General features: G+C 42.9%; 1 protein-coding gene across 8 annotated transcripts in view; it reads left to right on the top strand.

Moving 5' to 3' along the window:
• The first annotated feature begins 2,955 nt into the window (after window positions 1–2,955).
• The window catches only part of SH3BP2 (SH3 domain binding protein 2), a 28,912-nt gene continuing 13,998 nt past the window's right edge, over window positions 2,956–17,869 (top strand). Inside the window, exons 1-2 of one of the 8 annotated variants that reach the window (XM_015862608.3) lie at window positions 2,956–3,135; window positions 14,338–14,417. Coding sequence is in view for 2 of the 8 variants with exons in the window: in XM_015862607.3 (XP_015718093.2) it covers window positions 16,896–17,005 (110 nt within the window). In the remaining 6 variants the exon portion in view is untranslated. Of the gene's footprint in view, window positions 3,136–3,347; window positions 3,419–10,698; window positions 10,791–14,337; window positions 14,418–16,713; window positions 17,006–17,869 lie in introns of those variants that run through there. The other 7 variants (XM_085545796.1, XM_085545800.1, XM_085545797.1 and 4 more) reach the window with 7 other exon arrangements.

Raw genomic sequence — 17,869 nt, 5'->3', positions numbered from 1 at the left:
GTAGTTATATGAGTAGTACCTTCCTGCTGGAAACTTCACAACTGTGTAAGTTATTTTGCTTTGACAACATGAAAATAATGTTACTCACCACCAGCAGACTGGAATTGCTCTGATGGTTTCCATTGCTCTGCAGTTTTTGGTAAGAGGCTGGAAAGAGTGGGAGGATATCACGGTGTGGTGCACTCAAATCACAAATCACATGCTGAAGGTTTGGGATTCTCTGCCCCTGCAGCTACAGCTACGTTTCATTTATTCAGTTTTGAATGGGGGGTTGGAAAAAACAACGTTTATCTGAAGACAAATTCCACCGTCACTGTAAGTTTGGTATTTATTGTGATTTTTACTTACGTGCTCAAAGTGAAACTAATTAACAGATTTTGGATTGTAAGAAATATTCCTTTGGGACATAGGATGGAAACCAGTGGTTTCCACCTATCTTATCTGCAGATGGATTGGCAGATGGAGAGAAGTTCATAGTTTCTGCTAATGAGAACAAGCAAGTTTGGGAAAATGCCTTTTTCTGGCCTCAGTAATGGCCTCATCCTCCCTTAACAAGTACGACCATCCAGGCTGAAAACTACTTCTATCCAGTGTTGTTGTTTCCTCCAGAGGTCAGGTATGTGACACATTTCTTTCTCAAAATTATTATAAACCCATGTTACTCAAATGCTTTTCTTTTTTTTTTTCCCTGATATTTTGTGCAACTGCAAAACATGTTTGTCAAATAGACATCCCTGCCTTTCCCACGCCAAACCCAAATCATAGCTGCTTCAGCACAAAACACGCTGAAAGAACGTCAGGAGGCAGAAAGTCTGTTTTCCAAAGAGAGGAACAAAATAATTTGATTGCAAATGCAGTGCAGCAAATGTTGGCAACAGGAACGACCTCAGACAGATCACTTTCATCCTGTGCATCAGTGAGGCTGTTATACTGAAGAGAAGGAGGGACGTTATAGCTGTCAGCCAAATATGCTGCAGAAGTATTAGATTATTTCCTTAAAGCTTCAGCAGGAGATCATGGCTGAAATGGGCAAACTGCCTTCACAGACCCTGCTTTTTCTGGCATACTCCCTCCATGCATTAGGAATTATTCCGTCTCAGTGGGGATACAGTTGGGATCTGGAACAGATTATGTCGCTTAAGTTAATTACAGTATTTGTCAGCATTAGAAGGGAAAGAAAAAAACAGAACAAAACAAAACAAAACAAACCCCAGAGGCTTTATTTTTATCAAAGACTTGGTAAGAGTCCTATAAACATAACACAGAATATGGTTAAAGAAAATGTGCTCTTTTTTGTTCTCTTTAAATGTTTTTCACGTTTCTCTGACACTTCTAACTAATAAAGGTAAGTACCTTCTTCACACTGTGTTGTTATTTTGAGGTGTGCCTCTAGGGCAGAGCTATTGGGATCCTTGTACATCTCAGAGCAAATGTTATTATTTCTGTGTCGTTCACTTCCCCTGACAGGCCCCCATTAGGGCCCCTTGTGATACCGTCTCTGGAGCTGGACTCGTGATCGCAGTCTGCATTCCCAGCTTGGGACAGCAACTAGGAGCCACAGCAGCAAGCAAAGTTCAAACTGGTTGTGATGCTGGGGTACAGCGAGAGACTGCAAAACGTCTGAGCATACGCACTGCAGCACAGTATTACAATGCAGAGTATCTGGGTGGCTTCTATCATTAGAATCATTTTAACAGAATCACGCAGTTGTGAGCTAGTGAAGGCTCCAACTGTAAGTAATGAGTTCATCAGTTTGAGACAGCTGAGAAAGGGCGAGCTCATAAAATAATTACCATTTCCTGGTGTTACACAGCTGTGATTCTAAAAGGCATCAGGCACAGCCTTCCCAGGAGGAATAATGGAGTGTTCCTGTCCTCTCAGCTGGAATGCTGCCTGCCATTTACATCACACAGAGCTTTTCTGGTCCAAAAAGAAAATACAGCTGAGAAGTGAGATGGTGAAGGGCCTCATACTTTGTCACAGTGTGTATAAAGGCCTGTCAGTTTAGCTTGCAGCTTGGGGATGGGGAATGTTTTCCTTACTGAGGATCAAATAAACCCTTCCAACATATTTGGCAGGCCATGTGTTGACATGCTCTGCTACCTGGTAATAACACACGCTCTAATTTTAATCATAGGCTATACCATGTAAAATGAAATCACTGAGCATATCCAGCCAACAAAATAAGGTTCCCCACGCCTGCTTAGTGCTAAAGACCCCATCAGGGTCTCAATGCTAAACTGCATTTCCAAACCAGCTTTTGGTGTATCTGCTGTACTTCAAACACACAACTTTATTTCACAGACTGAGATCCATCTTTGCTCTCTTCAGCAGAGAGATGGAGTCTTCTGGCTACTTCATATTTCAAAACGTTATGAACGACAAAAAGAAATGCTAATAAATGGCATCCATGGGAAATACCGCACCGCTGTGTTTTCTGACCACAGAAACCATTTTAATGCCACTGTAAAGGTTAAAGGCTATAAAACCAACTTGAAATATTGGCTGAGTAAAGCTAACTGAATTCATACAAATCTGCAGGATTATGCCAAGAATGAGGTGTTAGATGGGGACGTTGCTTTATTAAGTGCTGTTTTTCGGTTCCATTCTTGTTAACACAGCTAAATGGAGTTAAAGCTGAGTGCTTTGCATCTCCCAGGGCTGCTGGCTGATTCAGGTGACTGGCAGGAGAGATGCTCTCACTTGAGTCCAACCCAGCTGCTGCTTCCCTGGAAGCCAAGCGTTGAGTCTACCCAGGGAGCTGTGTGCGCCCCGTCCCCAGAGCTCGGGGCCGGGTTGCATGGGGTCGGGATCGGGTTGGATGGGCTCTCGGCAGCGGCCGGAGCACCCAGCCCATTGCAGGGGTGGGACCGGGCGGGCTGCGAGGTCCTTCCAACCCAACCAGCTCCGCGTGGGTGGCGGCGGCCGGAGGAGGGCGGTGCGGTCCCGGCAGCTCCCACCAGCGGAGGGAGGGGAAAGGAGGAGAAAGGAGGATGCAGTGAGACCGGACCCGCCTCGGGGCGGCCCACGGCGTGCAGGTGAAGGAAGGGGCGGGCGCTGGGTGATGCGAGGGCTGCGGGGCTGGGTTTAGTCGGAGCGACCGCCCAGCTGAGCTGAGCTGCGGCCACGGCCGAGGTAAGTGCCCGGTCCTGGCTTCCCAGGACGGGTTCCCGAGGGTGAGACGGTGGAAGGGTTCTGGGGAAACATATCGCTGCTTCTCTTTGGGTGATAGAGCCGTGCTGCTTCTCGGCGCCTTTGGTGAGCGGCGTGCTGCGTTGTGAGCATCAGGATTAGGTTCTTAGCGTCTTCCCGATGAACAGCCGGCAAGGCTGCTTCGTGATGGAACGCAGGTTGCAGTGCGGCTTTAACGGCGATCTCTGCGATGTTACCATCTTCAGGCTCCTCCAGACCTGACGTGGTTCGTTCTGCCTTCTCTCTCTGGGGCTGTAGTTCCCATTCGGCTACAGGTGGTTGTGCGCATCGTGGGTTTTACTCCTTGTGTTTGTAAGGAGCAAGAAAAAACCGGCTGTGTTGATTTAACTTGTCCGCTTCTGTCCTGCAAACGGTCACCGCGAATCGATAACAGTTCAGATAGTGCCGCTGACCTGAATGAACTGTGGAAGTGGATCCATGATTCCCTTCTTTCCAACCTGTCTGCCTGGACCTTTGCTGCAGGTCCTGGTGATGCCAGCAGAGAACAAGTTGCAGTAGTGTTGAGCCTCATCCAGTTGCTGGCAGGGTGCTCTGAGCTTCATCTGACCCCATCTGACTGGTGGGTGCTGCTCAGTGCTCTGAGCCTCTCTGCCTGCCCTGGGCATGGGAGAACCTCAGGTTCCTTTGTGTTGCACTGCACCCTTATGTTTCCTACTGCGAAAAGCAAATCTCCACTTTCCCTCAGCTCTCAGTGGTTTATGGCTATGGGGAGAGGGAGAGAATGCAGTACATTAATGTCTGATGAATTACATACACCTTCTGTTTATTCCTGGTTCTGTTTGTGCAGGATGTGTATAGCTGGATCCTCTGCGGTTTGTTTCATTCAGATTTCTCCTCTGTATTACAGGCAAAAGTAAACTTGCTGCTTTGCTTTTAGGCACAACACATGCTCTTTCCCCCTTCCTGTTAGTGAATTTTGGAGCCATCTTGCTGTTGCAAGAGAGCTGATTAATAGGTGCCCCTTGCCAATATTCCATTACTGAGGAGTCAGTACTGGGTCAGCTTAGCGGTGGGTTAAATGCTGTTTCCTGTTTGCATGTTTTTTGTTTTAAAATCTCCTTCAACCTCTCCACAAACTATGACAAATTTATACTAAAAGGTCCAAAAAACAAAGAGCTTCTTTCTTTTTTTTTTTTAAGTTACGGAGAAGGAAGATACAGAGACTCCAGTTCTGGAGAAGACTTACAGTTTGCAAACTGCTCGGAATGAATACACAAAGATAAAGCCTTGCAGGCCTCGCGCCTCTGGCAGGGCTGTCCAAGCAAGAACATTCTGATCAGCTGCTGAACTGGAAGCTGCTGCAGGCAGAGGGACCATTGGAACTGGAGGCTTTTAAGAGCAGCCTGCAGTTGTATTTGTCTTGGTAGGAATCTTCAGGTTGGCCTGTAGAAAAAGAGGTAGTGAGAAAAATCTCCTGCTTCAGGTTGTTACTGAAGTAGACGTGTACTTTCCTTTGGTGGAAATCTGAGCATGGCAGCCACTTTGGTAGTGAGCAGTAAGTAGAAATGGAAACTCATTAAGGCCGCTAACGTAGCTCTTACAATGTTGAATGACAAATGATCAAATGTATAAATCAGAATGTGCGCATCCATTGGTTGTTTTAGCACTTGGAAAAGTGATTGTGACACTCAGAGTCTGGTAGTTGCATTGTGTGCCTTTCAGCCTGTAACTCTCAGACTGTTTACACGTGTATCGCTGTGCATTGCAGTGCAGTAAGATTGCAGTACTGGAGGGGTGTGAGTTGTGAGCCAACAGTGCTGACCTGCTGCTGGGGCATCTTCCAGGTGCCAGACAGTGGGTAACTCGCACCCTTGTTAAATCATCCAGCAGTTCCTTGTGCTGTTTGGAATGTGCAGCCCTGCAAGCACGACGTCAATTAGCTGCTGTTGGCTAAGCCCTGGTCTTGAAAGTGCTTGCAGATGTGAGTTAAGCCCCATTACTTGGAAAACTGTTCATCTGTATTGCTGTAGCATCGGGATCTTAGCTTGTGGCTGCTACCAGACCTTGCAGGAAGCTCAGCAGATCTGATGGATGGCCCTGTAAATAGAAGGGTGAGCTCATGGGATTAATCAGGGGATTTCCAGTCGCTTGCTCTGTTTAAGTTTGAACATATTGATACAATGATCCTGCCACAATGCCTATAGTCTTTCAATGGGGATTTCTGCGGTAGGACAGAGAACAACCTTTTAGATGTCTCTTCCCCTTGTGCATAGCTAAGCATTTTCCTGGCTCTTTGTAAGGTGAACTTACTCCATCAGAGTACTTCCTGATGGTATTGCTTTGTTTTTGAACCTGTGGTGCAATGGAGCAGTGTTGGGCAAGGAGATAGGAGCGTGGACTTGAAGAACTTGAGGCAGCAAGGGAGAGACAATGCGTTTTCATCAAGACAGTTCCAAAAGGAGCATGCATTTTTTTTTTACCTTGTTTTCATATATTAATATGTCATTGCCAGTCCCTATGAGATTTATGGAACACTGCTCACTTTCTTGTTATAAAGCACTTGTTTTATGTTGGTGTGTCTAAGAAGTTACACTTTCTGCAGTGCTTTGAGTAAAGAGCTAAAGGTAGTGAAGTTTTGGTCAGTTTTAGGTGTTGTTTTAAGACTTGAGGCATTAATTACCCTACTGAGAATTAGAAGGGTATGTATCGTGGTGTGTTTAGGGCAGGTAACTAAATGAGAGCACGTCACAGCATTCCCATCACGCTCCTTTTTAAGAGCAACATGCTTCTCCATGGTATTTCTTCAAGACATTTGAAGGGCTTTTTCCACTCTTACCTTTTATCTATGAGCTCCTATGTTGAATTTCACTCTTTTTTAAATTTGTTATTTGTAAAAAGAAATGTGGCAGTAGAATTCATGTTTCATTTAATGCATGCAGGAATCTGAAAACTGTTTTTCCTCTTTATAGAGATGAATTCTGAACAGGGCTAAGCAATAACTAGGGAAAAATGCAGAGCCATGGCTTCCTATGGAAACAAACCTAAGCATTGTTCTTCCTCTAACCCAGCATACCAGTATAACTGAATTAATCTATTTAATTACATGCCAGCTCATTTATAGTAACGACCCAGTTCTTATCTTTTTCCTAGGCATTATTGCAGTACTTACGTGTTATCTGAGCATCTCTGGCAGAATATTTCAATATTTGTTAAACGAGGGACTTCCCAATTCAAGCTAGATTTGTATCCTTACAGTATAGAGAGGTAAACTTGTGTGTGCATAGTTAAATGCCATCACTCTGCTGTAACTTATAATAATAACACATTGTGATTGTAGACTGTTTCCTTGTATATTTTACAAAGATGGAGTTTGGGGTTTTGTTCTTTGTAGTACGACTGTCTCTGCTGTGTATTGTAGTGTGTGTGCACTCAGGTAACTGTGGCAGTTCTTCATTCCTCATGGATTTAGATGAGTGGTTTAGGAACACCTGGAGAGCTGTACCTGCACACAGCTATTAGATCACGTTACAAAACTTTACAGTAGTGCACGCTGTCAGATTATGAACATTGTTGATTAATGATGTTAATTCATTTTAACTAAGCTTGGTGTACGTATATGAAACAAATGACTTTGTTTCAGCACATGCATGCACAAAAGACTTGCAGATATCACTATAAAACACTTAATTGGTATTCTTTCTTGTTTCAGTGCAGGGATATCTTGCAATCTCTGAACAGACGGGTTAGCAAGCATGTTTAACCAGGGCTTTTATTTCGTTATTTCATGCCCTTCGGCTTTGCTGTAATTGGACTACTAGGAGGAACTTGGATTCGTGCCCTTAATCATGAACTTACGTGTAAGGGCTCAGCAAACAGGCTCTGTCATTCCAGCTTGTTCCCTCAAAACATGAAGATGGAATTTCCAGCAGAACTCATAAAGAAGCAACAGCTGAGCAAAATTTTGCCTTCAATCTTTACCAGTTATTTTTAGTTGTGCTATGCAACAGTGCTGAATGCTGTTTGCGTATATGGAGCAGCACTGCAGTGATGCTGTAGAATTCGAGCGCTGTGTTGGTTTCAATATAACTGTCTGCGTTTAAAAAAATACCAAAACCAACAAACCGCGGACCGACCTGTTCTTCTTGAGAGTGGAGTCTGCTAAAAGACCCAGTTCTTAGCACTGGGATCACTGCTTTTATGTTACAACACATCTCTTGTCTTACAGCTACCTTGTAAGCTTCCTACACCCTGACTGAACACTGACCCCCTGCTCCTGTTAAGCGATTCATTCCAACTTGCAGTACAAAAACAAACCTGATGTTGGAATTTGAGTTATTTTCCTCATTCTTGATCCTGACTGTACTCGGAAAGAAAGTGCTTAGGTGCCAGTGTGCAGGTCTGGATCTGTTGTTGCCTTGGCAATCATTGTTTTCTCAGTGTTGGAGGAAGAGATGATGGGAAGTGCTGCAAGGCTTTTTGTGAAAGGCAATTTACGCATAACAGAGACATGATTAAAAGGAAAAGGTTCCTTAGGAGTATGTACCAGATCTGAACAAAGAGAGGAGGAAGGGTAGTAGAAGTAAGCACATTTTCTTGCCTAAGTTTAGCACTTGTATGGTCAATAAACAAAGTGTACTGGGTCATGGAGACATAGACTGCTTGTATGAGGGTTTCCCCATGAATACAAGAACTAGGTTGAGTTTAAGTGGCCTGTGCTCCGTTGTTGCTCTGTATAAATGCAGCTTTGCATTGCTTAGGTGAGCTGGAGCTGCCAGCACCCAAAGAGATGGCACAGCTCCTCTGCTTCAGCAGGTTGGAAAAAAGGTCGGGTCTAGCTTAGCTTGCAGTCTGCCTGTTTACATGAAAACAAGAACCCTTGGAGGAGGGAAATCCCACTTAGAGCATCAGTTTCCACTTTCATGCTCAGTTCTGCTCAGGATAAACAAGCTTTCTTCTCTCCAGTAGAATTTTCTGTGCTGAAATCAGTCAGCACAGTCAATTCTTACAGCACTGCAGGGCAGCATATCAGATTCTGCAGCAGATCCTAGTGAATGTTTGAGTGTTTTCATTTTCATTCTTCATATAATAACCTTCAGTAACAAGAAAGCAAAGAGTCGGAAGTAGGTTGTTGTGAGTGCCTCGGTGCTGCCTGCTGAAGCATGGCTCGTAAAACCAAAAGAGGAAAGAAAAAAGCAAGGTTAGGTAGGAAGTTTTTTTTCCCCATTCTATTTTTACCCTACTGTTACAGTAGCGATAGAAATTAATCATCATTCTGGAAACAGTCATTTTTATGCATATTTGCATATTTTCCTACTAAGTAAATGTCAGTCCATTGAGGAAGGAAAAAACAACGCAGAGCCCGTTTTGACTTTGCGTCTCATGAGCTGCGATTTATGGGGTTGTACAGTGCTGTAGCTACACAAGTAGGAACAAGATTTGATTCTCAATTTCTCCCCAGTGTCTGCTTGCAAATCTTACTCCAAACAAAAACATGTTTTACATGGTCCTTATTATATTTTATCTTGAAGTACTTTCTGAAACTTGAGATACTTCATAACGTTTTGACGTACAAAATGTCACCTCTAAGTCTTAGTTGCCCTTCGTTTCAGCTGAAGTTGCCTGTAAGTAAGTGCTGAGCTTAGCATCCAGACTAGAGCATAGTTAGCCTGAAGAGCTAGTTACCTACAAGCAGCACAGGCTTAAAATATTAGTCTTTAATCTTGTGACAACCCTACTAACGAGAGTAAATCATTACCCTAATGTTGCTTAATAGTAATTCTATTACAACATGTCCCAGAGTTGTTTTTCTCCTAGGTCAAGCTGGAGTTTGTTATACACTGTTAAGAAATGAAGTCTGGTCTGTCAGACACACTGTTTTGACCTAGGCTATGTGATGAACTCTATTTTTTTTCCTTATGTTAATAGAATTAACATAATTTTTTTTCTTATGTGGAACTGCACATTTCAGATACATGGATGTGTGTGAAAGCTGCTGCTCTTTTCTTTGTGTTGCGTGCCTTCCTGTATGCCTAGGAGGATGAATGTTCTTCTATTTTGGCACATTAATAATGCAGAGAAAGGTTTAGCATAGGGATAACTTGCCTGTAAGTCTAAAGGTCCTACTGACAGAGCAAAGGCTTCAAGTTTGCGAGATCAAGACTGATCTTATCTGTATACTTGACTCATCAAAATGAGGCGCTTTGAGCAGTGTTCAGGCAAAAGGGTGACCTGATTTGAACAGTTGCTCAGCATCTGTGACTGTTTAGTGCCTCTCTTTAATCAAACAGGCTTAAACATTTAAGCTTTACAAGTAATTCTTCAGTCAGTTAGTCAGTTTCCACTGTTTCCCAAGTACTGCACAGCTTTCGCTAAACAATTCTGTGAGCAGAGAGGGGTTTGTGTGTGCACTTTGCATGGGGAGCAGGCTTTCTGCTATGCAGGTGAGCATACCAGCTGTAAGAGTCTTTCATGGTCTTATTTCGTGCCTGAAGTGGGAAGTAGCGATGATAGTGATCAGTTGGACTGGATGATCTTAGAAGTCTTTTGCAACCTTGATGATTCTGTGGTAAGTGAATATACCCAATAGAAGAGTTACTAAAAAGGGGTTTTGGAGGAGCCCTAATACCTCTTGCAGAATGGGCAAAGAGGTCTTGCTATCAGTTAGTATTCCACTGCAAAGAGCAAACTATGTAGAAGAGTACTAATGGGATTTTAGGCAATAGAACTGTGGTCATGGATTTAGGAGAACCTATGCAAATAGCAGTCTGGCCCAACTTCATCCTGGTCCCAAACTTTTCCCATCAGTAACCTTGCATGGGTCTTCCTATTCAGGATTAAGTGAGCACAGCAGACTGCTGGGGTTATGCTAGTTAAGTACTTAATATGTGACTGTGTGGTGGGGGAGGGAGTGGGAGAAATGTGGAAGGGAAAGAGGAATACCTCAAATGTGCTTCTCGCATTAAGCTGGGAGAACAGAGGTAGAGAGTGGAACTGTTCTCCATCCACATATAGGGGAGATTGCTGCATTTATTAGTAGCTGTTGTGGGAATTGCTCACAGTGAAATTCTTTTTTCCCTCTGAGCTCAAAGCCTCAGTGAGTCATTTTGAAAAACTTTTTCCCCCCAGGAAAAAAATGCCTTATTTCTGTGCCTGGGCAAATATAACAGCTGTTGTGAAGGTGGTTGTAGTCCAGAAAGACACTGATCTGAGGTCTGAAGGGGCAAACTGAAGCATTATCAGAGAACTCATGGGTTTGCTGGATGCCACGTACTTTGCTTTGAGGTACAGATAACCTCTCCAATAATAATGGAAGTGGTGCTGATAAGACGCAATTCCGCAGTTCCAAATGTGCACAATCCTAAATGGCATCCAAGTGATTAAGTCCTAAAGATATCTGTTGTATTGGCACTGTGCTGACTGTGCCGCTGCTGCCAGTGCATTCCTGCCCAGCCCTGTGGCATCCTTTCTCCCACAGAGGAGTCCACGCCTCTGCCCCCTGCAGGCATTGCACCCCCAGCAAAATTGGGCTGGCAGGTGGCATGGGATTAGTGAGAATGCTGCTAATTCCTAAAGATGTACTAACGTCTGATCTAATGGATCTGCAACAATATCACGCTCCTTTTCTTAGCTTCCCACTGGTAAGTCATTATTAAGTTTTTCTTCCAGATTGGAAGATTTTACTCCAAGGGATATGGTGTGTGATGAAGATACCTTATCTCACTTTTTTTTGGAGGGAATGGCAAGCAGGAGGGGTTTACAGCAGCGTCTTTGCTACAAAATGTGGTGAGCAGAAGTCAAATTTTTGCTTGAAACTCTTCAGCTGGCAGCCCTAACCAATCCATTTCCTTCCTGGAATGTTCTTGTCCATTTTAGACAAGAAGGAAAATATTAATTAATGGGTGCATCTGTGCCACTTCAACCACTCTGGTCAATGTGCTGAGTCATTTGGCTTCCATGTCTAATTTCTTCTGTCATTTCTGTGGCCCTAAGAGGATACAAAGTGTATAGGTCAGCAGCCTGGGACCAGTTTGAGTGTGTACTTCAGTCACAGAACTTCCATTTATTCTCTGTACTTTTTAACTTGATGCTTATTTTTTTTCCCCACCCACTTAACCTGTGGATGCGCTCATTGTTTTTGATTGTGCCGTGCCAGTTACTGGTTCTCAGGTAGACTGCATGGTTGTCTTTTGTCTAGATTTAAATACAGACAAGTATTATTGTGTCTTGTGAACAACTTTATAATGTCTTTCATTAAAGAAGTGGTGTGCTGCTGAACATCAGATAAGTGGAACGCTCTGATGTTGTCTGGTGTTTTGTGGATGAAGGGGGGAAGGCTGGTCAGAGTAACACACTTCTCATATTTTTTAACACATCTAAAGCTGAGAGTTCTTAACATGGCTACAGGCATAAACGTATTTGTAATGCATATACGCCTTGCTAGTTGTTAAGTTCAATTTTTTGTAGGGTTTTGTGTGTCTGTTGGTTTCAGTGCTATGTAAAATGTCACAATATCATCATGTTTTAAACTGTGTGCAGAAGCAGCAAGTTTTGTTTCTATTCTTAAAGCTCAGCACCTGTAGATCTTCTGTGTTGGCATGCCAGTAACACAGGCAGCTGAATCAGTGCATCTGTGATCTGCACGGTCTGTGGCTTGGTTTGGGTCTAGGAGAGCTGCTGTTGTATTACTGCACAAGGAGACGTCAGGTTTGATTTGTTGGTTTGGAGCAAGACTAATCCCCTTTACCCCAATTCCTGAATTTCTTTTGTGCAAGTTTCAGTTCTTCGTTGTGTGCAGAAAGTGACTGTATGTCTCAAGAATAGCCAGGATGTGTTTAGCAGCAAGATACCCTATAAATATTGTAAAAGCTTCTGCTGGAGATACTTCATCATCCATATGTAAGCATAAACTTGAGTTCTGTGGGGCAGCAGAGCTTGCAAATGGAACAGCGCTGCACAGGCATGATCTCATGGTTACAGCTGAATTCAGTTTTTGTTCCAAAAGTGTGAACTGGCAGAAATTCTTGTTTTCAGTGCATTAAAAAAATAAATAAATTGCATTTACAAAAGTGATGGAACACAGTGTGACCTTGAGTCCTTGGTACTGCAATCCACGCTCATACCTGATTCAGTGCTTTGATTTAGTCTTCAGTGTTTGGAGGTGGGAGTGACAAAATTCTTTTGCCTTACAACATCCCTTAAGAGAAGTTTGATATCATGATTTAAAAGGGAATTGTCATTGAAATTGGAGAGGAACCTTTATTTCACGAACACTTGCTTGAGGTTTTGGGCACAATACTCATCTTCACACATTAACGAGCTGTTGGCAAATGTATTATTTATCCCCTTGTCTGCTTAGGCTTCAGAGCTCTTCTTGGCAGTGGGGACTGCATGAGCAATGTGGCCCAGCTGGACCTTCTTATTCTATAAATCACACATGCATGGTTATTAGCTTGTTTTAGGATTCTGTTTCCCAGTCAGAGTTTCCAAGTATGTAAAGAGATGCTTTGGTGCACTCTTAGTTGGAAACCAGTGCTATCTACTGTGCTGTGCAGCAATAAAACATAGAAAAAGGGTCTTTGTGGTTATACTTTGCCTTTAAATATTGTCACAGAGCCTCTTTTCAAACAAAACAAAAATAGAAAATGCTTGGTTTTGTTTCTGCAGGGTCTGGCAGAAGTTGAGCTTCCTCTTTGGTGCTGGTTGCAGCCTTTTGCCTGCAGAGATCTATTTCCTTATATTTACTGAATGCCACCAGAAGAGGGACACAGCTCCAAGGGCTGATAGATGACGTGACCAAATACTCTGCTTTACAGAGTGCATTATGGCTTACTGAGCATGTTCAATATTCACTTAGTAACTTGTTATTGGTGTCAGCGATAGAATTAATCTGTTTACTCGTTTCATTTTTTTTGCTGATAGGCATTCGAAAGGACTTGTTCAATAAGCTTGATGTGTTTGCATACATATCCGTGCTACATGATCTCTTTACTTGGTACCAGCAGTCCTGGATGTAGGTTTTGTTGAAGCGTTGAAGGCGTACAGCATACAGTGAACTGGTGGACGTTGGCTGTCTTGCCAAATTACATTAGTGTCAGAAATGGTAGAAAAGGGTGAATGGCAATGCAGGTCTCACAGGTTTTTTCTTCTTTTTCCCAGTCTTTGCGTTCTTTAAAATGATTTCAGTAAAATTCTAAGAAAAATGTATGTCTTTGCCAGCAGCAGACTTAACTTTCTATACTGAGATGTGTACAGGTTAAATAAGTGTACCTATCAAGTAGCATTATAATCACAGAATTGTAGGGGTTGGAAGGGACCTATAGAGATCATTGAGTCCAACCCCCCTGCCAAAGCAGGCTCCCTACACCACGTCACACAGGTAAATCTACAATGGACAGCTGACTTTCCCTTGTATGTTGCTGGAAGACTTTTGTTTTGGCATTCGATGTACTAAAGGCAGATTGGCTTCAATACTGAGAGGTATTTTGGAACATAAGCTGAATTTATTTTGGAGTCCCACAGTGCTTGCTAAATCTTTAGTTATAGAGTGCGTTGCTAATGGAGTTGTGTGTAAATCATTCCAAATGAGCCAAGGAAATAAAATCGTGTCCACTGTAACATCATAGAGAGGAAATGTTCTGCCAAGGAAATAAATAATTTGGGGAAACTCCCACTTTCAGAGTATATATTTTGGGGAAACTCCCTTTGCATCTGTCAGCAGCAGAACTGTGTGCAGGAATAGGACTTGGTCTGTTGCATTTGTACTTCCCAGTTGTGCTACAAGTGCTTGTGAAGGATAACATGTAATGATCAAATCAGTGTGTCACCGTCCTGTACATGCGCCAAGTTTATTGGGGTGAGGAAAGCTAATAGTTTACAATTTCATTTTAAAATTGATATTTTCTTCCTCTTTAAGTGTATTTTATACACACACACACACACAGAGTCTACAGTATCTACTAATATACAGTTCTGTGTAGGTAAACATATAGAAATGCATGTATCTGGTCTACTTATACTATATTATTATAACTTCTTCAGTTCTTCCCCTGTAAGCAGAATGAGGAAATGATAGCAGAAGTTTTAAAAGCTGTCACTTATCTGGCATGGAAAGTGCATTTCTGGAAATCCAGGCTTCACTTCTTCCCTTTGTTGCTGATAATGATTATTATTGTTGTTATGCTGCAGGTTGCCTGGCAGAAGTAATTCTGATGCGTGGTTATTCACATTTTCACAGGGCTGCCCTACCTAGCAGATGAACTATTCAGGTGAGTAGCTGAAGCCAGCTCTTTTCCAGTATGGAGTTGTAGAGTATCCTGCTAACAAATGTGTTCTCTCTCAACACACTGGATGTTTTCCCACTGTGATCTAAAAGCTTGGTCTAAACTTGTTTGGTTAAATCACTAAAATAATAAAGCTTATAATAATCTGCTCCTTATTCAAGCTGGTTCGCCAGTAGAACAAAATATGGTTGTCTTTCCTACCGTACTATACTACAGACTTTTACCATAGAGATAACATATGAACTCTTATGGAACTCTGAGTGGAACCTGACCACTAGGATGGCTACTTGCTCTGGTGGAAGAGAAGCGAGTTTTGTGCTTTTCTTTTGTTCTTCTTGTTGGTTTGTTAATTTTTCTGCCTTGTCTCTTGCTCAGTCTGCTTCTATCTGTGGTCCATTCTTGCAGTTTCCTGTAAATTGGTCAGTAAGAGGAAGCTCTCTCGCTGAAGATAGTTCAACACCTCAGCTGAACCAGTGCATTAATACCAGTGAGGTTACTGTAGCATGAGAGACACTTTTTATTCTCTTGCTTTCGGTAAACTTGGCGTAGACGTGGTTACTTTTGACTGCAAGCAAGAGCTGTTATTAACATTGGTGGGGATGACTGACTGTCATTCACAAGCAGTGGTCCTAATGGAGTGAAAACCAAATGTAAAGTTGCTTTTGATGCTTCGGTTCTTCCTCCATGAGATCTGATAATGTCAGAGAGATGAAGCAACTGCTTTTCGTTGAAATTCACCCTGAGCTGGGTTGGTGCAAGGCCTCACTGATGTTGTGGGGACAAATAAAGGTCAGTAGTCTGAAAACCATATGCCAGCATTCCTTGCAAAACTGAATTTTGCACTGTGGAGGAGGACTCTTCTGTGACAGGCATGTTAATCAAAACCCATTACAATTTTGCGTCTATTGAGGCTCTGTATTTGTAGTTTTGAAACGCAACCCTTCTGATTAATGTTTGGTCTAGAAAGCTAGGCTGAATTTTCATTCTACTACATGAATGATCATCTGTGAAACATGCAAGCGCTCTTTGGTGGTTTTGGTGTGTGCTTGTTCCTCACTACAACACCAGCTTGTGCCTGAGCACATGTGAAGTGGCCTCTGTTCTGATGGTATTCATTCTCTAAGACCATCTGGACAGTGTTAGAAATCACCAGAAAAATCGAAAGGGGATCTTGGAAGTAGAAATGAAAAACTGTGAGTGCGTATATGAAGAGGGCAGCATCAGAAAGATTGGAATGGAAAAAGTAGTACGTTGGGAGCATACTGAATGTATGCAATATTAATTAAAAATGAGACTGCAGAGCCCAGAGAGCATTGTGTTATGGCTGCAAACTTTGGAAGGGTAAAACCAAGGCTGAAGTGTGTCAGGCTGATGTTTGGAATGGATGTTCTGCAGTGTTACATCTACTTAAGTGCTGTCTCTTTTGATCATAGCTTTTTTTTTTAATGAGGTGGAGATACAGGCTGAAGGATAGTAATGCAAGTTTAGGAGAGTATGCCAGATAGCAGAGAGCAATTATAACATAGCAGAGAACAGGGAGAAGAAGGACTGCTTTAAAACACTGTTAATTCTTAATATCAACTGTCTATTTCAATTTAATGGTGCATGGGATGAATTAATTTCATGGAATCACACAATCACCAAGGTTGGAAAAGACCTCCAACATCATCCAGTCCAACCGTCCACCTGCCACCAATATTTCCTCACTAAACCATGTCCCTCAGTATGATACCTAAATGTGTCTTGAACGCCTCTATATACTCAGTCACATTTCTGGGCAGCCTGTTCAGGCACCTGACCACTCTTTCTGAGAAGAAACTTTTACTAATGTCCAACTTGAATCTCCTCTATCACAACATGAGGCCATTCCCTCTGGTCCTATCACTAACTACACAGGAGAGGAGCCAACTCTCACCTCACCACAGCCTCCCTTCAGGGTGCTATTGAGAGCAATAAGGTCTCCCCTGAGCTTCTTCTTCTCCAGACTGAACAATCCCTATCCTCTCGGCCATTCTCCATAAAACTCGTGCTCCAGATCTCACATACATTCCTTGCCCTTCTCCAGAACTGCTCCAGAGCCTGAGCACACTGTAAGGGAGAGGGGCTACCTTCTTTTTCTCCCATGGGAAAGCAGTTGGTGGGAAGGTGAAGAAGAGGCAAGAGAGCGCTAGAAAATCCCCCACAGTGTGTCTCACAGAGGCTTGAGGTAACACACAGTTTGATTTACAGCCTCTGTGGGATATTGGGAAATCTGACAAAGACAGAGCTGCCCACTGACTCTGGGGGGAAACAGGAAGTAACAAAGGAAACAAGTCATTGCCTAGGCGTCCCTTTTGGCCACGCTGCAGTGCAGATGTACAAGCAGTCGGGGCGCAGCTCCTCCTTTGTGTGTACAGTAGTTATCGCTGCCGCTCTCAGCCTTTCCATACACAAAAAGGAGGGGAGCACAGCGATGTTCCTGTCATGCCTGAGAGGGGCTATCAGCTGCTAATGGCTTTGTCCTCACAAAGGAAACTAACATACAGTGAAAGTGTCAGCAGGAAAGCTATGTGTCGACTGGGCACGATGTCAAGGTGAGTGCGTGTATTTCTGTCATCTGTCCTCTTTTAGGTAGAGAGCAGATTATAACTAAGAGAAGAAAGCTGAATTTCTCGAGGAAAAATGCTTTTTACTGCTACATCTTATGCAGAAAATGGCCAAGGATTGGAGGGGGAAAAACAAAGAGAGAGTTGGTTGGAAACGCTCACCTGATAAGAAAAGCAAGTTGAACGGGGTGAACTTATAACATGCACCTCAGTCAGGCTTAGTTCTCTATTCCCTTTGTCCTTTGGATTTATTTCTTCTCAGTGTTTGTGCTACGCTTCATTCTTTTGAGCAACTATTGTGAAAGGGGCTGTTGGGAGTGTTAAGAAATGCGATGTGTAACTCAGAAAAGGGGGAGAAATGTGGCAGAGTATTTCAGAAATACTGGGAATATTTATTAAATAATGGAAATGAGACCTGGATTTTTTGCAGAAAGCAGTTGTACAGATGGTTGGTATGTAGGTGGTTGAACTGGAGAACTCGTTTGTGCTCAGCATTGCAGAGGGCACAGGAGGAAAACTTTTGTTATGTTTTTCTGTATGTGCTGCCTTAGTTCTGGTTCAGCCTTTTGTGAATGCTTAAACTTCAGTCACCTGCGTTATACCAGGAATGCGTTCATTGCTGTAAGTTACACGCACAGTGAGAAGGAAATCCACATCCTGCTATGCTGGGTTTTACTTTCAAAACAGTATTTAAAGATTGGATGTTATGAGATGTTATGGCATTAAAATGTTTCTGAGACATGATTTGCATTGAGACTCTTGTGACAAACCCAGAACAGATTTAATTTTTACTGCAGTTCAGGATACTTGTTTAGTTTTCAGCATGACCAAAGGGCCTCCAGTACCGTCCAT

This window comes from Coturnix japonica, chromosome 4 (assembly GCF_054131305.1).
Source record: "Coturnix japonica strain WE chromosome 4, WE-NBRP24, whole genome shotgun sequence".
Classification (NCBI taxonomy): Eukaryota; Metazoa; Chordata; class Aves; order Galliformes; family Phasianidae; genus Coturnix; species Coturnix japonica.
The sequence above is the reverse complement of the archived record's forward strand: the minus strand, read 5'-3'. Positions and strand labels throughout refer to the sequence as shown.